The following is a 23,190-nucleotide window of genomic DNA, read 5'->3' as shown; positions in this document are numbered from 1 at the left end:
CTGCGGGTCTGGGTTTGCACCCGCCAAGTTCGGCTGTAAAGTTCGGCTGCCTGGCCGGGGGGGAGCCGCTGTAGCTCTAGCGGCTGCTGGGGACGGGGAGGCGGGGGAACGACTCTCTGAAAACTCGCTCCAACTTCTAATGCCGTGCGGTCACCGCAGCGGGGGCGGGGGTGGCGGTGTAAGTGGCATTACAAGAAAACTCCTTCTGTAAGCCCTGTTGGGGCTGGGTGTGGAATGACAAAGTTATGCTTACTACTATTTCCTCGTAGTAAAAGGAGAGCGTGCGAGGACTGAGCCTTTGCAGGATTTGTTGCTTCCTTCTTGCACTAGTGGTGACCCTAAGGAATTTGCTATGGATGGGGAAAGTGAAGTGGATTTTTCTGGTAACAACGTAACGCCATGGTGGAGGAGGAGATCGACCCCCCAGCAACGCGCCAAGAGCAAACCTAGACCCCAGTCTTACCAGAGCCCCAACGGGGTCCTCTTCACAGATTTCCCTGTGGAAGACAGGGGTACATTCACTGTGACTCAGCCCGCTGAAACAATAGTTACTTCTCCAGACAACAGATTAGTCCAAAGGAGCCCCTCCTCTTTTAAGTCCAAGATGGGATCTGTGCCAAACGGAAAAATAGGATCTCCAGAGTATAAAGCTGTTTCCCCCCAACTTTCTTCTGACCAGGCATCTCCAGTTCTGAAACTGGTTTCAGATAACTTGATAAGTTTTACAGTAACCTCGCCAGATGACACATTGCTTCGTCCAGTGATGATTTCCAGTCAATCAGCACTTATTCCAGAAGATGAACAGACTGCTTTTATGTCAACTCCTGGGTCCTTACCTGGAAATATGCCTTCACTGAGTAATAACACAATGGCTGTTTTGCAGTTACAATCCTACCAGCTTTTTAAAAACCCAGAAAAGGCACTTGTGGGACCCTCATTGGTTTCCCAGACAGCTCCCTCACAGCAAAACTTAACTCTCCACAGACTGACATCTAATCAGAACCAACTCCCAGAAAAACAGTCAATAGTTCTGAGTACAAATAGTCCTGCTGCGCTCAAAGTGGGGAAACAACAGATCATTCCTAGGAGTTTAGCTTCTGAGATAAAAGTGACAAACAAAACCAGCAACCAGAATGTGGAACCGAACAAAAGGGTCCTCAAGGTCCGTAGCATGTTGGAGGTGCTTAATATGCCTTTGGTAGCTGATGGTGATGGAGAGACCGAAGGTAACCTGAATAGCCCAGGGGCATTGAGAAGAGGATTGAGGTCTACTTCCTATAGAAGAGCAGTAGTGAGTGGCATTGACTTTGACAGTTCTACAAATTTTAAGAAAAAAAATAGAATGTCCCAGCCAGTACTCAAAGCTGTTGTGGAGGACAAGGAGAAATTTTCTAGTTTAGGAAGAATAAAGGTGAGTAAACTGGTAGATGAAACTCATGGTTTTTTTTTTTTTTTTTTTTTTGGAATGGTAGTGGCCACTTTAAAGGTAGTGATTAGCAGTCTAAGTATTTTTCTTTTAATGCATTTGTTTTTGAGTTCATTATTTACTATTAGAAACTTCTCTGTGACATTTGACAGGTATAAATGGTCACTTAACATTTCCTCCATTTTACTGTAATGAAAACAGTACTTTTAAGGATAACATTAATTTGAAACCTAGCCAGTTTAAAATATGAGTTAAAGGTAATTTCATATTTTACATTTCAGAGTAACAGCCATGTTAGTCTGTATTCGCAAAAAGAAAAGGATTACTTGTGGCACCTTAGAGACTAACCAATTTATTTGAGCATAAGCTTTCGTGAGCTACAGCTCACTTCGTCGGATGCTCAAATAAATTTGTTAGTCTCTAAGGTGCCACAAGTACTCCTTATATTTTACATTTGTCACTGAATCCCCCTGTCAATTTAGGTTTTGTTTTGCATTCATATTTGCTTATATTTAAAAAAGTTTATCCCACCCCTATATACGTTTGAATAGGGGAGACAATTAAACTGACTTCACAAAGTGCTGCCTAATGTAAAAAGTAAATACAGTGGCAAAAAATAGTCCAACTACTCCCCCCCCATCTCTTTCAGTTATCATAACCTTGCCTGTTACTTGTAACAGTATGTTTTTAAAAAATTCAGGTAGAAGTGAACTTTTTAAATTGACAGAGTCCTTTTAAAGTATCTTGAAACAGCCTCAGGTGTATCCTAAAAGTAGAATGTCTTATTTCAGTCCTCGGATTTAATCCTTTTTGAATAATAGTTTTATTACATTTTCTCTTGCTAAATTAATTATATTATAATTATGCCACAAAACCTTGCTTAAAAAAAACTGTAAAACCTTTTTCTGGCTTGAAAAAATGTTAATCTTTGTCTTTTTGTTGTGTTTCATTTGCATTCTACCCTTCAAGCATCGAATGCTTTTAATAAATTGGTAGATTAAAAAGCTCTGCAGGGTGACTTGGAATTGTGCAGTAAAGCACTCCAGGCAAGGCATAATAGCTGTAACTAGTAGAATAATTATCGAGTGTATGACAGTTCTCAGGCAAACAAAAAATTTAGGGGGTGGGGGTTGGGAGCTTTCACAGAAATTACACAAACAAGCAGTTTCAGTAGGTCAGATTGTAGGCTGTATCATTCCATTAGTTTTTTTTCCTACAGACCTCCCCCAATGAAAGCACTGAGGAGTTCTGCTTAAAATAAGAAGACATTATATTGCCCTGTCTTTATACAGAGATGACTTTTTGTTGTTGTTGCTAATGTGGTTTTTGTTGTTGTTGTTTTGCCAGTTGAACTAATAGTATTGAAGCACATAAAGGTCTAAAATGTAGTTCACCAATAAGTTCGTTTTATTTCAGAGGGCTTGTTATGGTCTCAGAAAATAGCTTACATGGTGCCTTATGTGAATTTTTTGTAGCATGAGAAGGAAAGCTAGTCCCTCTAACAAGAACAATGTATACTTGATAGGATAGCTCAGAGCCAATGAAATGCGAGTTTATTGAAGTCTTGTAATGCTATAGTATGAAATAATTTTGAATGGCTTTTTATTCAGTTTGTAGGAAAAATGCAACGTGATGAATGACTAAGCAATTAGAAGAAAGTCCATAGCAACTTTAATGTCACATCTGTAGTGAAACAATGGTTGTGTGAATAATTTACTAATTGTCAAAAGTTTATAAACTAGGAATAATTAACTCAGTGCCTTTGCTAATATTAAATAAAATAGCATAACCTTTGCTGCAGTCAGTGGCTTTGTATTCTTATTTTTCATGTTTCTTTTCTTTACAAAAACATCCTAGAAGAAAGCACCGAAAGGACAAGGGACATTTGATGGGGAAGGTAAGCACTGGATTTTGTGGAGACTGGTTTTTATTATTTGAATGCATGTTCTGACAAAAACCCAAGCTTTCAAATGACCAAATAAATCTCAAGAGAAGCTGACTTCAAGAGAACAATATGTCAAAATACTGTAGTTTTTTTCAAAGAAAAGCATGTTAGTTCAAGATTTTTAGATTTCAGTTATCAGCTGGAAATACTTTTAATAATAATACAACTGCCATTAAATTCTGTTTGTAGAATTGCTTAAAGAATACGGAAAGGCAGGTAAACAATACCTTACACTGGAATATAAAAAAGAACTATTTATATGTATTTGTGTATATAGTTTAAGCTTCAGCTCTTATAAAAAACACTGTGGGATTTGCATAAAATAAAGCCAATTCCTGCAAGCTGATTTCAGTGGTCAGACCTCATACATAGACCTTTGACTTCATTGGGGTCTAGGTGAGTGTCAGGATTAACCTATGTGGATTCAGGTTGCAGAACTGGGGGGGGCAAGGTGCCATTCTCTGGATTTTAGGTGTAAACCACCAATGCTTATGAAAACTATCCCTGCAGTCTAACATAATCTTTTTTTCTCATGTTGCCGTTCTGACCCATAAGCTTGTAGTCTCGATGTCATCTTTGTCTCCGCTCTTCCCTGTTCCTCTGACCCTGATTTTTGATGAACTGGCTGCATCCCCTCCTCTCTATTTTACAACGAACCATTAGTCCTTACTCTTGTAATCTCTCCTGACTATGGTAATCGGCGCTGTCTCTGCTTGCCCATCTTTAATCTCTCCCCAAGTCCATTCAAAACCTGGTTGCTGTGAACATCTTCCTTTCCCACTGCTTTGTCTCCTCTTCTTTTCTTAACTTCTCAGGTCTCATGCATTGTTTAAGCAACTCTTTGCTTTTGAAGCAATCCACGAATATGCCCGGCCTTCATTTTCTAAGATACCTCCTTCCTCTCTCCTGATTCTATGTCCAAGGTTTTCTTCTGACTGCTCTCTTCATCTCGGTTGCTCACTCCTTACTCTTTGCTCCCTAGAATGGCATTCAGGGTTCAGTTATTATATGCCAAGCTTCCATCCTCAAAGTTTATAAAAATCTCACATATTCTTTGGAGCATGCTGTCTGTAATGATCCTGGCCCACTCTGTTTTCTTAATGTAATTCTTTGGATTGTAAACTCTTTGGGCAAAGTCTTAGTTTTTTCTGGCAGAACTCCCCTGTTACACAGCACCATATGCAGTTATGCTATGTGTTTATGATTATATGATGTGTGTACACACCTTATAAACTCTAGCCCTTATGTACAACCCTTGAGCAAAGTGCTAACGGACACAGCAGCTAAAGCAAATCTGTCCAGTTTGACGAAAGACTTTAGCAGACTCTTAAAGACTCACTGAGGAGCTCAATCTCTTTCACTTTCCTTCCTGCAAATAGTAGGTTGTAAAAAAACACCTGCCCTTCTCCTATAAAAGTATTTGCCTTTCAAAGTATCATCAGCCTTTCTCCTATAAAACGTTTCTTCTCTTCGTGGCTTAGTTCCTGTATTTTGAGTTCCCTCTTTCCCCATGTGCTTGTGCTTAATATATATAAAAAAAGAGTGTGAGCACTAGAAGAAGCTGGTCTTCATGTTTGTGCTCCTTCCCCATGTGGTTTTGTTGCATTAATACTGGTAGCGCTGAAGCACATAGAAGAGGAATCTGAGTGCATATGAAAGTGTGCAGGCCCCGCATTTAGCATGTCTCGAAGATGATTGGGTGTGTCCCACAGGCTCTGTCTTGGTCAGTCCTGATTTTAAAGTTCTGAAGTCAAAATTTGGGAAGGGGGAAAAATAATCCCCAATGAAATATGAACAGTTTTTAAGGCTAATAGTGTAAAAATTGCCATTGGTAATAGGTTCTTAATACCTTTTACTATGTGCATGAGATAATCACACACCTGGATGATTGACCTTACTGTACTGATGTTTTTGTTTTTTTAATCTTTAGCTTGTTATGACACATTGCACAACAAATTAGGGGGAAATAAAGCTGTTTTCTGGCTTTCCTCAACAAAGGACCCATCTGTCCTTTAATTCAGTCAGAAGGCATTTTTTTTAATAGTGGTACAGTGATCCATTGTTACTGTGCCACTGTCCGTCTTTAATAAGACACTATCTTTGTCTTTATGCAGTTTGTGAGCAACATCTACAGTTTGCTTTATTTCATTGTTTAAATGCTACTTATGCCATTTGTTTTCAAAAGTTATAACTTTCTGACAATTAATGGCACTTTCCTTTGCATTGTAGAAAATGCGGTATTGTATCAAAACTACAAAGAAAAGGCTCTGGACATAGATTCTGATGAAGATTCTGAGTCCAAAGAACAAAAATCAGAGGAAAGGATAGTTATTCAGTATACGCCTCTGAGATCAACATGGAGTCAGCTATCAGTGGTGAGTATTTAATGGTTATATAGCCAGTAAAAATATAGTATGCAAGAATATATATAAGCAAGGATTTTATCTGCCAGTGGCATTTTCTGCCTGAAGTTTGACTTCCAGCCCCTTCTCAAATGTAAAGTGATTGTGGACATTTTATTAATATTCGGAGTTGTAATTGCCCATGTGTTACAGATATGGGGCCAAATCCTGAAGTCCTAGCTCTGCTTTACTCAGCTCTTACCTGCACAAACCTCTTTACTCTTCAAGATGATTTAGTAAGGCCTATTGGAAATGTCTTTTTACTGAAAAAGACAAAAGCCAGTATCTGTGAAGTATTAAGATAAGTTAAGTATCTATAGAACAAAAACATAAGGCAAAATTAAATAAAGTGGGTGACATGAGAAAGTAAGTGTGACCTGAGGATTTAGTAATTTCAGTCTCATTCTACTAGAAATGCTGGCCTACGCTTGTGGAAGAGAATCATTTGGTACAAATGGAAATGATTGCTCTGGATTAACAGGACATTTTTTGGTGTATATATTGTCAATCAAAATAAACAGAGGCAAGGTGGTGAGGTAATATCTTCTATTGGACCAGCTTCTGTTGGTGAAAGAGAAGAAGAGCTCAGTGTAGGCTTGAAAGCTTGGTTTTTGTTTTGTTTTTTTTCATCAACAGAAGTTGGCTGGAAAAAAGATATTACCTCACCTCTCTAATATTTTTGGACCAACATGGCTACACCAACATTGCAATCAAAATAAAGGGTTTTTAAAAATGTATGTGTGTAAAACAAAGGATAGTGTATTGCAGTTCAGCTTTACATTCTTACAAATGACTTCCAAACTTAAATAAATAATTTAAAAAAATGCAAACTAAAGGATGTGCTAAATGGCCACAATCCAGAAAATAATTGCACATTTTCCATCTTAAGGGCCTGATCTTGCAAACACTCCCTACAGGGCACAGTGTTTACTGCTCAGGCCTTGTCTACACCAGGATTTTAGCACTGGTGTAACCACATCATGGTAACCCCTTAGAAGAGAGAGAATTTTTACACTGCTGCAGTTTACCCTTGTTTGAAGGATCACATTCAAAATATCCAGACTTGCTGGATAAACTGGTTCTGATTCTACTAGGGTGGACATGGCCCTTTAGATTAAACTGAGTTCTATGTGTTTGCACTTGTATTCTTTGCATGCAAGGGCTATGGACAATCTTTAGATCAGGACCATAAACCGTGAGTGAACTTTTTTTTTTTTTTTTAACACAACCCTTGATTTTTAGAAGACCATGGAGGACTGGAGGTTTACTCCCCTTGACGCTCACTGTCACAGAAAGTGACTTTTGTGAGTGGAGAAGCTCATTTTAACCTGAGAGCTCTTGTGCTTTGCATGGACATATAGCTCCTGAATTTCAAATTTGAAAAGGCCATTGCCATGTGTTTAAAAGTTCATAAATGCACACAGTTCTAGATACAACTGGACAGTTAGGCATTCAACCAGATGTCCTCACATGCAAATACTTGCATATACAAATCTAGGTGCATACCATTGTGGTAACTGCACATGCAAATTGGGTGCTCAGATACACATGCTTTTTGCATGTGACCCTAAGCTTCTCTGGTGACAGCAATAAAGCTCTTCAGTTCCCATGAGACTTTTCATAAGAATAGAGGTTTGCCTGGATGCCTTTAGTCAACAGTGCACTTCCCCCACACGTGCATCACACTTTACAACCCCCCTGCCTTCTCCAAAGGGGCTGCATTTCAGTGTGCTGTATGTAATGTGGTGACTTTTTGCTAAATATTATTTTTGTTGCTGCATTTCTTTGCTTTACATATATATTTGGTGCATTAAAAATGGTGACCAAAGAGTTCATGATTAATAGTGAAATATGAAAGGAACAAATGTAGATGGTAAACCTGGGAATTCTAACCACCAGCCACAGGGATAATTTCACATTTTCATGTTTTGTGAAATTGCCAGACTCGTCTCTCTAAGGCATATAAAAGTTTTGCACCTCTTATGCAGAGATTGTCTGCTATCTTTAGAAAAGTTTACTTTTTTTTTTTTTAGCATATTGATGATTAATTCTCCTCATTGATGATTTTTGGAGGCATGGAAGATGGAGAGCAAAAAATTATTATTTTCTGTTTGTATTATGATGATACTTAGGAGCTCTAGTTATGGACCAGGACCTCATTATGCTAGGTGTTGTATAAATACAGCACAAAAAGATGGTCTCTGCCCCCAAAGAGCATGCAATCTAAGTACATGTATAGGCATTTCTGAGTTTTCTACATGCTTTTGTAGTAGTCAGAAGGAGGAGTATTGAAGAGTTTCCTTTTTATGATCCTATCAAAAGGATGAGGTTGAGTTTGCAGTGCCAGAAACACATGCTGTGTCTGTCAAAGCTATGAGAGCATTCTAAATTCGCTTATACTGGTAAAAAAGGAAAGGCTCATGCTATTGGAGGAGGCTTCTGTTTGCTTTCTTGTAGGAATATGGTGAATTGGCTGCAGGAAAAACTCTTGACTTCATTATTCAACAAATTTCTTGGGCTATTGGTGGAGGTTTGTTACTTATGTAAAAGTGTTTGTTTTTTTGCCACTCTAAAGTGGTTTAGTTAACAGAAGTAATCCGTGTCATTTTCACTTTGTTTGGCAGGTGGTTTCTTTGACTCCCCTTCATTCCCCAGGAGTAACTCCAAAATGTATGGAGAGAAGGGACAGTTTCTCTGATCTTCCCCTCTCCACAGACACATGGTTGGTTTCTGGGCATAGCTAGAGGGTTACAGACAAGCAGGGTTGCATCAGTTTAACTACAGGTGTTATTTTAAAATCAGTTTAGTTAAACCAGTGCAGAAGGCCATGTGGCCACTCTTAAACTGATACAAACTTGGCTTTAAACAAATTTTAGCATATTTTAAGCATAGGTTTAAGTTAAACTGAAATAAGCCATTATAAATAAGTGTTTTGGCACTGATTTAAATAATTTTTAAACTGTTGTATGTTAAACCAGTGCAAATTCTGTGTGTAGACGAGGGATGGGTGTCCACCGCCCTTCTTATTGCAGTCTTTCTTTCAGTATGCACAGTAGTTCTTCCTCAGAAGTGACAGGAAACCAACTAAGATCCAGCTGTTTAAGTCAACACCACGATATTACTAGCAACCCCATAAAGGTGTTAATATACGGGAACAACTGGCTCTGTGGATGAGGGGAAAGCAGTGGACGTGTTATTCCTTGACTTTAGCAAAGCTCTTGATATGGTCTCCCGCAGTATTCTTGCCAGCAAGTTAAAGAAGTATGGACTGGATGAATGGACTGTAAGGTGGATAGAAAGCTGGCTAGATCATAGGGCTCAACGGGTAGTGATCAATGGCTCCAAGTCTAGTTGTCAGCCAGTGTCAAGCAGAGTTCCCCAAGGGTCAGTCCTGAGGCCAGTTTTGTTCAATACCTTCATTAATGATGTGGAGGATGGTGTGGATTGCACTCTCAGCAAGTTTGCAGATGACGCTAAATTGGGAGAAGTCGTAGATACGCTGGAGGGTAGGGATAGGATACAGAGGGACCTAGACAAATTAGAGAATTGGGCCAAAAGAAATCTGATGAGGTTCAACAAGGACAAGTGCAGAGTCCTAAACCTAGGATGGAAGAATCCCATGCTCCGCTACAGACTAGGGACCGAGTGGGTAGGCAGCCATTCTGCAGAAAAGGACCTAGGGGTTACAGTGGACAAGAAGCTGGATGTGTGTCAGTGCGCCCTTGTTGCCAAGAAGGCTAATGGCATTTTGGGCTGTCTAAGTAGAAGCATTGCCAGCAGATCGAGGGGATGTGATCATTTTCCTCTATTCAGCATTGATGAGGCCTCATCTGGAGTACTGTGTCCAGTTTTGGGCCCCACATTACAAGAAGGATGTGGAAAAATTGGAGCGAGTCCAGCAGAGGGCAACAAAAATGATTAGGGAACTGGAGCACATGACTTATGAGGAGAGGCTGAGGGAACTGGGATTATTTAATCTGCAGAAGAGAAGAATGAGGGGGGATTTGTTAGCTGCTTTCAGCTACCTGAAGGGTTCCAAAGAGGATGGATCTAGACGGTTCTCAGTGGTATCAAATGACAGAGCAAGGAGTAATGGTCTCAAGTTGCAGTGGGGGAGATTTAGGTTGGATATTAGGAAAAACTTTTTCACTAGAAGGATGGTGAAGCACTGGAATGGGTTATCTAGGGAGGTGGTGGAATCTCCTTTTTTAGAGATTTTAAAGGTCAGGCTTAACAAAGTCCTGGCTGGAATGATTTAATTGGGGATTGGTCCTGCTTTGACCTTCTGAGGTCCCTTCCAACCTTGATCTTCTATGATTCTGTGAACAAAGGAACAATAATACTAAACTGGTACAATCTGGAAAATCCTGAGGTTATGTCTGGTGAGAATAAGAAAATGTTAGAAGTTCCACAATTTTGTACCTAACTTAATCCTCTGAATGCTGCTTTTTATAGCTTTTGGATGATGCCTATGGAGTGGGAAAGTTTTGTTCATTGCATTCTTAAGCTATAACAGAACATCTTTTCTATATATGGAGTTAAAAAGGATTAGCTTGGATGTAAAATAGAGGTCGCATGTTAACAGGTCAAGTTGTGTGCCTTGACAACTTGGACTGCTGGCTGTTCACACTGAAGCACTAGTTGTTAAGATTCAATAAAATCCTACTTAGGTTGTAAATTTTGTAAGAGCTGTCTTACTGATGTTGGCTCCTTTGCAGTTCCAGGTAGTATAATAGGAGAAGTTCTACCCTTACGTGCATTAGTTATAAGTTAAAGTCTTCATTCGTTTTGTACTATGGACAGCTATATAGATGCCTTTGTGATTATAAAAGCACCTTATTTAAGTACTTAGAAGTTCAACTGACTTATCACGCTGTTACGTTGCCAGTTAATGAAATCTGTCTTTCTGTATGGATCAATTTAAAATGCAGTCAATGCAATAAAAGTTTTGTTGGTATTTCAAGAAAACTCTAGCAACACAGGTCCATATTTTTCTTTTGCAAATTGAGAATTTAAACTAACTTTAGTTATAGTAACAAACTAATATTATGCAATAAAAGACAAATGTCAATATGTTTTAGGGTTTTATCTTTGCATTTGTCTAAATAACAAGGAGACTACTAGGAGATTGGAGGCAGGAGTTCACCTATTTCTTTGTTACATTCTTGGTGCTAGTGTGATAACCAAGCCCCTTCTTTCTCTCTCTCTATCTATCTCTAGTTCTGTGAGCCAGGCTTCTTTAAAGTATTATTTTCATTATTGGATACCTATTATTGAGTATTGCCCATTACAAAATAACTGCTTTTGAACATTTATTGATTTACACTGGTGCCAGACATAGCATAAAAAAGTCTGATTTAATTTAGAGTTGATATGCCATGGTTGTAGTTATTAATGGTCACCTTGCATAACATGTTTCATCCTTCACCCCCAGCACATCAGACTTTGTATCAGGATGTTTGCTTACCCTTCTTTACTTGATTTCGTAAGTGGGGGAGTGAGAGAAGTACTGGGTAAGAGAGGGCTTTGAAAACCAAGCATAGCTCCTGTGAGATGTGACACACTGGGTCTCAAAGAACCTATGTTTTCAGTTCTGTGGGAAAGCTAAATGGTGCAGTGATGTATTAAAGAACTAAATACTAGATTGTCCAGTAAATCATGCCAAACTAGTAAATTTCACAACCTGTAATGAGGGCAGGAAAATAAATTGATTATCTAAGCTATAAATATATAAAAAGGTGAAGAATAAAATGAATCTGGAAATTCTGAAAAGGTAACTTTAGACATGCAGAACTTGGTTAAACCAGCCATGCAGGCTTGGGTTGAGGTCAGCCTTTTCATTAGAACAAATATGAAACTGAAGGTACTGTGTTGGTTACTTAGGAGTTATAAGCAAAATCTTCCTGGATGGTATAATTAGTGATTTTGGTGTTCCCATCTTCTTGCTAAACATATGCATGTGAAAGTAACATTGAGCTTTGAAGAATATTTCAAAGCTCTGAAATGTCATGGCATTTAAATGTGTCTTGTTCAAATTCCTTTTCAAGACCCACTTCTATCATGATGGCTATAAGACATTATCTAACTAACGATGAAGCAGAGAAAAAGCTCGGATGTTATCTCTCTTCCCCTGCCCCAAATCTTCATTTGTTGTTTGTCATCTTAGATTCTGAGTTCTTTTAGGTGGGTTCATCTTTCACTATTCTTTTGGATAGTGCCATTTCTGCCTGTCGTAGGTACTGTTGCTATATAGATAATAAAAAAGAAAATTACAGCGCATGCAGTGTATTAAAAAGGTTTGTTTCTCACTTCTCTGTGCTTTACTTTCCAATATTTTCCTCATTGAGTTATTTGATCACTTAACTATTTTGCCTAAGGCTACAGCCCTTTTACTGTTAAGCACTCCTCTCTTCTACCCATAAGCACAGAGCTGGATTTTGCAGAAAAGGATATTGCAGAATTAGAGAGGTTCAGAGAAGGTCGACAAGAAATGATCAGGGACATAGAAAAAAGAGATTGAAAAGACTGTAATTGCTTACTCTAGAAAGCAGACTAATGAGAGGAGACATGATAAAAGCATATTAAAATAATGAATGATTTAAAGAAGGTAGATCAGGAACTTCCATTCTCCCTGTTTCATTATATCAGAACAAGGAAACATTCAATTAAATTAAAAGGTAGCTAATTCAAAATTGGTAAAAGGAAATACATATTTTGGCTTGCTACGGGAAATCATTGAGGCCAAGAACTTCAAGATTCACTTATATGAGGCCAAGATTCACTTATATGGATATAAAGAATATCCAGATTTGTTTTCAAGATAAAAATGTTGGAAGAGATATTAAACCTCGTGCTTCAGGGTTTAAGCCAACCTGTAACTATTAAGAGAACAGGATGAGGCCTAATGTCTGGGGTAGACTTCCCACATTTACTTACTGCAGGGTTCTTATACCTTCCTATGATGCATTAGATACTGGCCCGTGTTAGAGATCAGATACTGGATTAGATGGATCTCAGATCTGATCCAGTTTGGCTATTTGTGTGTTTCTTAACTGGATATTCTGAGATTTGACCTGGGGAAGTCCTGCTACCCAGACTAGTGCACAGCCTAAAAACCTACCCAAGCGGATGCAGTGAAGCAGAAACTGAAATGGTGCTAGAATGTGAGCTGGACAATTGTATGGGTATGCCAACCCCTGAGACTGCCAGCCAGTTGGATCACTAGTTAGTGTCTCAGTGGTTCCATTACTGTCAACCTATTGTTGCCAAAGCATTCCTGCCTCATTGCAAAGTGGAAATGGTATAGTCCTTCTGAGAGTAGAGAAGGTAGTTCTGTACTCATTTTGGTCCCAGTTCTGCACCTACTGGAGTCAGAGAAGTTCTGTCATTGACTTCCGTGTGCACTGTACTGAACCACTTGCCAACAAGAGGAATTATCTTTGTATTTACATGCCCATATTTAGCAAAATAATTGTAACACAAAACTGCAATTTTTGGAAAACTAATGCAGAAAATGTGATAGCACCATCACTGGAAATTTAGTCACTTGTAGTAGCAGGAATTCTAGAGCTCTCTTGTACATGTTCATAGGTACTCCCTGTCTCTGCAAATTTTTAGCAAATATTCAACAGCATCAAAAAAGATAGCACTACTTGTCCTAGTAGTTTGTTTTGTTCTTTTTATGATTGCTAATTAAAATACGAAGCATACACATGCCATTTCACTCGTAAGGCATAGCGCGCTCTCCTGTTCACAGCTGATCCCTAGTTGTCTGTTGAGGGAAACATTCAGCTACAGCCCTTCATAATAACACACACTTATAAACACTCTTCATCTTTATAGACCTTTATAAATACTGAGAGCAGATTGTTTCTGTGGAGGTACAAGAAACTGTGGATAGTGTTTGGAGTGCACTCTGTTAACTGACCTTCCTTGCCAGCCCCAGGACCCAGCCGTGAGTCACCAGGTACAGATGGCTGAAAGGGAGATGCCTACCAGGACAAGAGGAGATCCCAGTTGGACCTAGACACTAGCTACATGCTGGCATTGGGGGTCGGTACAGTTTATGGAAGAAGATAAGTTCAAGTCTTGAGGAATTTATACTTCAGAGCATTGGAATAACACCCTTCTCTCCAGACTCATCCAACACTATTTATATACCTAATTCTTGTCTGGTCCCAGTAGTGCTCCCCTCCCAATATTTGATCCCTTGATCCCAACCACAGTCATTATGAGGCCCACAAAATCTGGCCACGTGATCAGACCTGGTTTTCCCTTTGTCCCTCAGAGTTGCATCTGTATCCCCCCCGCCCCCCATCGTCACAGTAGTCCTCCTACAGAAATTTGGTTTCTTCTCTTTCTTCTGCAGTCTCCATGTCTTTCTCCAGAAGACGATGGCAAAGTGTTGTCCACACATAGTAGTGCTTTCAGACTCTCTGCTTACTTTTTTTCAACTCCATGAGATAGCAGCATACAAAAAAGCCCCCACAAAACAACCCTTTCCCTTCTTTCCTGACTGAGGTGCCTCGTCTCTGTATATGGATCCTGGCCCAGAGAAGCATTTAGCTCCAGATTCACTAACCAGCTCCCAGTGTTTGGAAGGAAGAGTATTATTATGCCCGTGTTGCAGACAGAGGAACTGAGACACAGAGAAAGGTGAAGTAATTTGTATGCACAAGCAAGGAGTCAGTGCCAGAACTGGGACTTAAGTATCAGTGGGTAGCCGTGTTAGTCTGTATCCACAAAAACAACAAGGAGTCCGGTGGCTCCGTAAAGACTAACAGATTTATTTGAGCATAAGCTTTCGTGGGTTAAAAACCCCACTTCTTCACATGCATGGAGTGAAAATTATAGATGCAGACATAAATATATTGGCACATGAAGAGAAGGGAGTTACCTCACAAGTGGAGAACCAGTGTTGACAGGGCCAATTTGAGCAGGGTGGATGTAGTCCACTCCTAACAATAGATGAGGAAGTGTCAATTCCAGGAGAGGCAAAACTGCTATTGTAATGAGCCAGCCATTCCCAGTCCCTATTCAAGCCCAAATTAATGGTGTTAAATTTGCAAATGAATTTTAGTTCTGCTGTTTCTCTTTGAAGTCTGTTTCTGAAGTTTTTTTTGTTCAAGTATAGCTACTTTCAAATCTGTTATAGAATGTCCAGGAAGGTTGAAGTGTTCTCCTACTGGCTTTTGTATGTTACCATTCCTGATGTCCGATTTGTGTCCATTTATTCTTTTACATACGGACTGTCTGGTTTGGCCCATGTACGTGGCAGAGGGGCATTGCTGGCCCATGTACGTGGCATATATCACATTAGTAGACATGCAGGTGAATGAGCCTCTGATGGTGTGGCTGATGTGGTTGGGTCCTCTGATGGTCTCACTAGAGTAGATAAGGGGACCGAGTAGTTAACGAGGTTTTGCTACAGGGATAGGTTCCTGTGTTAGTGTTTCTGTGGTGTGGTGTGTAGTTGCTGGTGAGTATTTGCTTCAGGTTGGGGCGCTGTCTGTAAGTGAGGACTGGCCTGCCTCCCAAGGTCTGGGAGAGTGACGGATCATTTTCCAGGATAGGTTGTAGATCATTGATGATGTGCTGGAGAGGTTTTAGCTGGGGGCTGTACGTGATGGCCAGTGGTGTTCTGTTGTTTTCCTTGTTGGGCCTGTCCTGTAGTAGGTGACTTCTGGGTACCTGTCTCACTCTGTCAATCTGTTTCCTCACTTCCCCAGGTGGGAATTGTAGTTTTAAGAATGCTTGATAAAGATCTTGTAGGTGTTTCTCTGTCTGAGGGATTGGCGCAAATCTGGTTGTATCTTAGGGCTTGGCTGTAGACAGTGGATCGTGTGATGTGTCCTGGATGGAAGCTGGAGGCATGTAGGTAAGTATAGCAGTCAGTAGGTTTCCGGTATAGGGTCATGTTTATGTGACCATCACTTATTTGCACTATAGTGTCCAGGAAGTGGATCTCTTGTGTGGACTCGTCCAGGCTGAGGTTGACGGTGGGGTGGAAATTGTTGAAATCCAGGTGGAATCCTTCAAGGGCCTCCTTCCTGTGGCTTGAATAGGGACTGGGAGTGGCTGGCTCATTACAATAGCAGCTTTGCCTCTCCTGGAATTGACACTTCCCAATAATAGATGAGGAGTAGACTACATCCACCCTGATTGAATTGGCCCTGTCACCACTGGTTCTCCACTTGTGAGGTAACTCCCTTCTCTTTACGTGCCAGTATTTATGTCTGCATCTGTAATTTTCACTCCATGCATCTGAAGTGTGGGTTTTACCCATGAAAGCTTATGCTCAAATAAATCCGTTAGTCTTTAACGTGCCACCAGAACTGGGACTGAAACTCACTGTGACGTCCAGTCTCACCTAATCTAATTTCAAGGGTTTTTTCCCAATTTTAAATTTACGCTTACATTGCAGAGGAACGGAAAAAGATTAATTTTGTTTTCTAAATTGAGTTCTTATCTTACCTATATCTGAAACTTATTTATTATTATTTCTCAAGATTTTGAATAAAATCTGATTTTTTTTTTTAAAGTCCTTCATTTTTTAGGTAATTTATACCAAAGATCTCTTAGGACTAAGTTTACTCTCTGAACTTTGTGGCCAGCGTGCGAACATATGAAAACAAGTAGAGTCAATGGCTGAATGCAGCTATTGGCAGTAAGTCTAGAATGCTTTTGAAATTCCATAGGCTGCCTCTATGGTGAAGTAAATACTATGACCCATTATCAAGGAAGTAATAGAAGAAACAAAGAGCCATTTAGGTGCATATTTACCCAGGTTTATAGCAGGCAAGCACCATGAGTCTGTCTCCGTTTAGATATTTCCTGCATCGTGAGAACCCCGGCGTGGGAGAAATGATCTATTAACTTAGTTAACCCAAGCTGAAATCAGATTACCAATAGAAAGGAATTGTTTACTATATGGTTTTAATGTTTAGATCATAAAAATAAACATTCAACATTCTGTACTTTCACATAACGTCCTGCATTTTCAGTTTCTTCTAATGCAGCAGTTCTCAAACCATGGTTTGGGACCCCAAAGTGGGTCACAACCCTGTTTTAATGGGGTTGCTAGGGCTGGCATTAGACTTGCTGGGGTCCGGGGCTGAAGCTGAAGCCTGAGCCCCACCACCTGGGGCTGAAGCCCAAAGGCTTCAGCCTTGGGAGATGGGGCTCAGGTTACAAGCCCCCCATCTGAGGCTTAAGCCCTGGGGCTTTGGCTTTGCCCTCTCCCCTGCCCAGGTGGTGGGTCTTGCGTGGGCTCAGGCTTCAGTCCCCCTTGTGGGGTCATGTAGTAATATTTGTCGTCAGCAGGGAGGTCATGGTGCAATGAAGTTTGAGAGCCCGTGTTTTAATGATTCTCAAAGTTTAGCTCATAGTTGCACGATTAGTGAGACTATCTGTGATGCCTTAATATGGAAGGTTAATGTTTTTATTGATAAACACCAGGTTTAAATTGGATTTGTTTTGTTTTTTAAAAGGGGCTATTGAAATGTTTTACTTGTGAAAAAAATTTGACATTCATGTAAGCCCACGTTTTCAAACTTTGCTGCCTAAAGTCAAGTTTCTTAGTCTGTATTTAGACATCTAATTAGATGTGGCTTGATTTTTTCAGAGGCGGGTTCATGCTAAGGCCTGAAAAATTGCACGCAAACTGCAGATATGAAATATCCCAGTTTGTATATTCAAATATGCATTATCTCATTAAAATAACGAACCCAAATTGCATGCGCATATATATATATATATATATATATATATATCACAAAACCACATCACTGTTTGAAATTGTGTAGAAAAGATGTAGGGGTGAAATGACATACCAAGTGCTGAAAGTCAGAGAGGGAGGTAGAATATCATTGGAATGGGGATGATGTAACAGAGTGGGAGGTAGAGGGGGAAAAAAAGTTGCTGCTGATGATTTAACTTTAGATTAGACTGGTAGGCTAAGAAAGAGTCGGAAGGGAGGAGGGAGAATGGATGGTGCAGAGCTTAAAAGGGTTGTGATGGGGCTGTGAGGGGTAGAATGTAGTGGGAGAGGCTGGGGCTGGGAGACAGAATTAGAGAGGATAGGTAGGAGTTGAGACTGAGTGACTGTGGAGTAGGATGGGGAGGAGTGGGAAAGGTGAGACCAAGCGAAATTATAAATTTAATGTCAGCCTCAAGTGAATTTGTGATATGATATGTATAGGGCTCCTCCAGCATCAAATTTTAGTCAATGAACAATCTCTCTAAAAAGGCCCTGAGGTGAGAGAGAAAATATTTAGGGACAAATTTTCAAGGAGGCCTCAGAAATTGCATTCAGGTATGTTGTGTGTATGCAAATTAAGTAATTTAACTTCAAAAATAAAGTTCTGCATGCTTAAATACTTGTGTGTGCAAAATCTGCCACTTAATTCTTAGCACAAAACTTGAATCCTTGTTTACTTGGATAATGTAAAAGAAAGTGTTTTTCATAAGGATATTAAATACTAAAATTTGTCTTTTAGGTGAAAAAGAATGGACTGTCTCTGACGATCAGTCAGGAGGAAAGAAAGAGGCAAGAGGTATTCTTTAAGTAATTTTTTTAATTGTTGATTATTTAGTAATATATAGCATGCCTGATTTGATATTTTGTGAACTTCCTTTATGTACCTGCCCATAAGGGGGACAACTTTAGTACCTCCTAGTTCCATTCTCTGCTGCCCTATAGAATGGGCTGGATTTTCTCCCTCACTGTGACTCCTTTGCCTGCACCAAGGGACAGTAAAACCAACTAGAACTCCCTAGCATATGAATCTCCAGCTTGGGTAGCTGGGATGACCCTCTGTGCGCTCTTGGTAGAAGTGTGGTTGAGGCAGGCTGTACTCCAGTGAACTCTAGCTGATGGATGGCTCCTTAGAGGTCATAGCTAGTCAGCCCCTCTGCACTATGCTGGGGCAAGCATGGAACCAGCTCCAGAATCAGAGCTGCAGCTAGTGCCTTGTGTGATATCCCTTCCACCCTCAAGCAGAGAATATAGGCCGTTATCTCTAGATTGTGTACACAAGATTTGTAACAGTCTCCTTCTCTGCAACTCCCCCATCCCCGTGGATTTCTTGTCTGCTCTTTGCAGGATTTTGATGTATTTCATTATTTACGGATGAGGAGAATCCCAAGAGATGTGACCTGTCCCTGAACAAACCAGGGGTTCTCCTTCTGCCTGTTGTCACCTTAGTGGACACTTGTGCTACACCCTCTGGCCTGTTTTCACTTTTGGGCCTGGGAGAGGGGCCTCCTTTTCATCCCTTTTGAATTCCTCAGGAGCCATTACTCCAGCTTTCTGAAGTCAGATCTACATATACTTCCTCAGAGAGAGCAAGTCCTATGTGCCTTTCAGGGTTAGAGCCTTTAGATTTAGCCAAAATATGTCTTGCAAGCCTCAGGTTTTTGTGTTTTTGTGCTAGTGTTTCAGCAGAGGCAGCTTTTACAGGAATCAAAAAGAAGTAATCCTAGGATGCAGCTATGCCTGTAGTTGGTGTTTTTACACCATTCTCATTGTGTGTATAGTTTAAACTTAAAAGCCTATTTGTTAGCTAAATTTCTGTAACACACCATCGATATGGAAACTTTTTGGAAAAATTTGTTTGCTACTGTTGGGTGGGGTTTAAGAGGAACAAGATTTTAAATTGAGGCACCACCTTTAACTGTGATTTTAATATGCTAAGTCGTTGTGCGTATATTGTGTCCAAAGGAAATACTTCTATAATTATGGTGCTCTAACTAGTAATACTTTTTTAATACATTCACTTCCCTTCAAACTATCATCAAGTTCTAATCTTGAATTCATGTACTTCTGCGCCACTACACAAAACTGCTCTTCCCACCAGTCTGTTAATATTTTCATGAAGCACTCATTAGCTATTGCGATACAGACAACGGCTCATGCAATGCAAATGAAGTCTTTCAGACTCTTTCATAGAAAGTCTCCTAAGTTGACTATAAAGTAGTAATTGGTACATATGATCTCAAGCTTTCTCTCTCTATTACTGTTTACTGTTATTACTGTATATGTGAATTTAAGATTATCTTGATTTGTTCTGTCATGCTAAGTGTTTTGGGTATAAAGTGGTATTATACCAAAGCTTGTTTGCACTTTGCAGTCATCACATAGCAGATATTAATAGCAAATTGGCTTTAGTGCTGATTTTCAAACACACTAGCATGGCCTTGCATTTCTCAAACTGAAAGAAGTCAATGAGGGCTCTCATAAAAAGCAGAAACAAAGAAGCTCCTCAATAATACAGTGAAGGGAAGGCTCATGTGTTTCCTTAAGTTCAAAAATGCATAGATCAGAACAAATTAGTCATGGAACACTGCAGCTCTCTTAGGCAAATCCTTTCCTGGTGAGTGCAGCTGGAGGAAACGCAATGTAGCCAGGGTGAAGTTAGAAATACATGTGGTGAGCAAAGGAAAATGGCCAGAATGCTGTGTTCAGACACCCTTTTCCCCCTACATCAGCCATATAAGTATAGCTGACCAGGCAGCTTTGTTGCCTTAGTCCAGCTAGCATCTGGCTATATTCTGTAGACCTCTAGGGCCGAGGGATACATCAGGCTGGAATATAATGTTTTAAGTGTCATAACTTTATACATCTCCTTATACTAAGACAATGCACTTTTACAAGGACCATGCTGTTTAATGCAGCTGTTATATGGCTCCTAATATGTTTCCAGTCACATCCCTTTTTGTTTTGAGTCTGCTGGCTATACAGGTATCTTGTGGAGGGAACTGAGAGTGGCTAGCAGTGGGGAGGAGGGAACATCCCACATACTCACCTTTCTGACATCTCTGGCATCCCTACAGTTTTCCCTTGGAGTTGGCTCCTTCTCTTTGCACAGCAAAGGCTTTAGAAAAGTGTAACGAGTGCCTCCTGCTGCTACATGCAATACTACAGGCCTTTTCTGCTCCTGGCAGCCCCTATAGGTTGTCAACCTTATTTGGTGGGTCTTCAATGGCTATACCCTCCAGCTGGGTCTCACAGTCCAAACATACTCCTTCTGGGGAAGCAGAGTCCAACAGAAATTGTCCATCTGCCATCACCAGGGCCCTTTAAATCCAGCCCTTCGCTTTGGCTTCTAAATGCACTTGGTCCCTTTCTCAGAGCTTAGACGGCTTTGTCAGTAGCCAGCGGGGGAACCCAAGCCTGCCCACTACTCCAGGTCCCTATAAAGAGAAGCCACGTACTGTTTCCTTGAATTAGTTGCTGCTATTTTGGGCCTTTTCCCACAGCCCCTTTATCTTCACCCCACACCTCAGGGTTAAGGTTCTCAGGCCCTCTCTTCCCCAGTTTAAGCAAATACAGCTGGTCATGCTCCTGTGGCCAGAGAGGAGCTCCCAGCCAGGACCTGACCTACTAAGGGTATGTCTACGCTACGAAATTAGGTCAAATTTATAGAAGTTGGTTTTTTAGAAATTGTTTTTATGTAGTCGATTGTTTGTGTCCCCACACAAAATGCTCTAAGTGCATTAAGTACATTAACTCAGCGGAGTGCTTCCACAGTACTGAGGTTAGCGTCGACTTCCGGAGCATTGCACTGTGGGTAGCTATTCCACAGTTCCTGCAGTCTCCACTGCCCATTGGAATTCTGGGTTGAGATCCCAATGCCTAATGGGGCAAAAACATTGTCGCTGGTGGTTCTGGGTACATGTCGTCAGGCCCTTCCTCCCTCTGTGAAAGCAGAGCAGACAATCATTTCGTGCCTTTTTTCCTGAGTTACCTTTGCAGACTCCATACCACAGCATGCATGGAGCCCGCTCAGCTCACAGTCACCGTACGTCTCCTGGGTGCTGACAGACGCGGTACTGCATTGCTACACAGCAGCAGCTCATTGCCTTTTGGCAGGAGATGGTGCAATAGGCCTGATAACCATCGTCGTCATGTCCAAGGTGCTCTTGGCCACCTCAGTAAGGTTGGTCAGGAGTGCCTGGGCAGACATGGGCGCAGGAACTAAAATAGGAGTGACTCGACCAGGTCCCCTCTCCCTCCGTCCATGAAATCAACAGCCGACAATCGTTTCGCTGAGGTCTTTCAGGGGCACCTTAAAAAGTTTAATGGAGATTCAGTCCTGCCCGGAACACCGGGGGGAGGGGTAGCTCAGTGGGTTGAGCATTGGCCTGCTAAACCCAGGGTTTTGAGTTCAATCCTTGAGGGGGCCATTCTGTGTGACAGTTGTTCTTGTTTCTCCTTGATGTAAAGCCACCCCCTTTGTTGATTTTAATTCCCTGAAAGCCAAACCTGTAAGCCATGTCATCAGTCGTCGCCCCCGCGCCCTCCCCCCCGTCAGAGCAACGGCAGACAATCATTCCGTGCCTTTTTTCCGTGCAGACGCCATACCACGGCAAGCATGGAGCCCGCTCAGATCACTTTGGCAATTAGGAGCACATTAAACACCACGCACATTATCCAGCAGTATATGCAACACCAGAACCTGGCAAAGCGAAACCAGGCAAGTAGGTGACGTCAGCACAGTGACAAGAGTGATGAGGATATGGACACAGGCTTCTCTCAAGGCATGGGCCCTGGCAGTGTGGGCACCATGGTGCTAATGGGGCTGGTTCATGCCATGGAACGCCAATTCTGGGCCAGGAAACAAGCACAGACTGGTGGGACTGCATAGTGTTGCAGGTCTGGGACGATTCCCAGGAGCTGCGAAACTTTCACATGCATAAGGGCACTTTCATGGAACTTTGTGACTTGCTTTCCCCTGCCCTAAGGCGCCAGAATACCAAGATGAGAGCAGCCCTCACAGTTGAGAAGCGAGTGGCAATAGCCCTGTGGAAGCTTGCAACGCCAGACAGCTACCGGTCAGTTGGGAATCAATTTGGAGTGGGCAAATCTACTCTGGGGGCTCCTGTGATGCAAGTAGCCAACGCAATCAAAGATCTGCTGATATCAAGGGTAGTGACCCTGGGAAATGTGCAGGTCATAGTGGATGGCTTTGCTGCAGTGGGATTCCCTAACTGTGGTGGGGCCATAGACGGAACCGTATCCTTATCTTGGCACCGGAGCACCAAGTCGGCGAGTACGTAAACCGCAAGGGGTACTTTTCAATAGCGCTGCAAGCACTGGTGGGTCACAAGGGACGTTTCACCAACATCAACATGATGCTCACATCTTCAGGAACTCTGGTCTGTTTCAAAAGCTGCAGGAAGGGACTTTATTCCCAGACCAGAAAATAACCATTGGGGATGTCGAAATGCCTATAGTTATCTTTGGGGACCCGCCTACCCCTTAATGCCATGGCTCATGAAGCCCTGCACAGGCAGCCTGGACAGTAGTCAGGAGCTGTTCAACTACAGGCTGAGCAAGTGCAGAATGGTGGTAGCATGTGCATTTGGATGTTTAAAAGCACGCTGGCGCAGTTTACTGACTTGCTTAGACCTCAGCA

General features: G+C 41.2%; 1 protein-coding gene across 1 annotated transcript in view; it reads left to right on the top strand.

The window, feature by feature from the left end:
* The first annotated feature begins 352 nt into the window (after positions 1-352).
* ARHGEF26 (Rho guanine nucleotide exchange factor 26) overlaps positions 353-23,190 on the top strand; it is a 112,491-nt gene continuing 89,653 nt past the window's right edge. Inside the window, exons 1-4 of the mRNA XM_077826494.1 lie at positions 353-1,411; positions 3,284-3,323; positions 5,601-5,746; positions 18,271-18,327. Coding sequence (XP_077682620.1) covers positions 353-1,411; positions 3,284-3,323; positions 5,601-5,746; positions 18,271-18,327 — 1,302 coding nt within the window. The remainder of the gene's footprint in view (positions 1,412-3,283; positions 3,324-5,600; positions 5,747-18,270; positions 18,328-23,190) is intronic.

Source organism: Eretmochelys imbricata, chromosome 9 (genome assembly GCF_965152235.1).
Source record: "Eretmochelys imbricata isolate rEreImb1 chromosome 9, rEreImb1.hap1, whole genome shotgun sequence".
NCBI classification, from domain to species: Eukaryota; Metazoa; Chordata; order Testudines; family Cheloniidae; genus Eretmochelys; species Eretmochelys imbricata.
The sequence above is the reverse complement of the archived record's forward strand: the minus strand, read 5'-3'. Positions and strand labels throughout refer to the sequence as shown.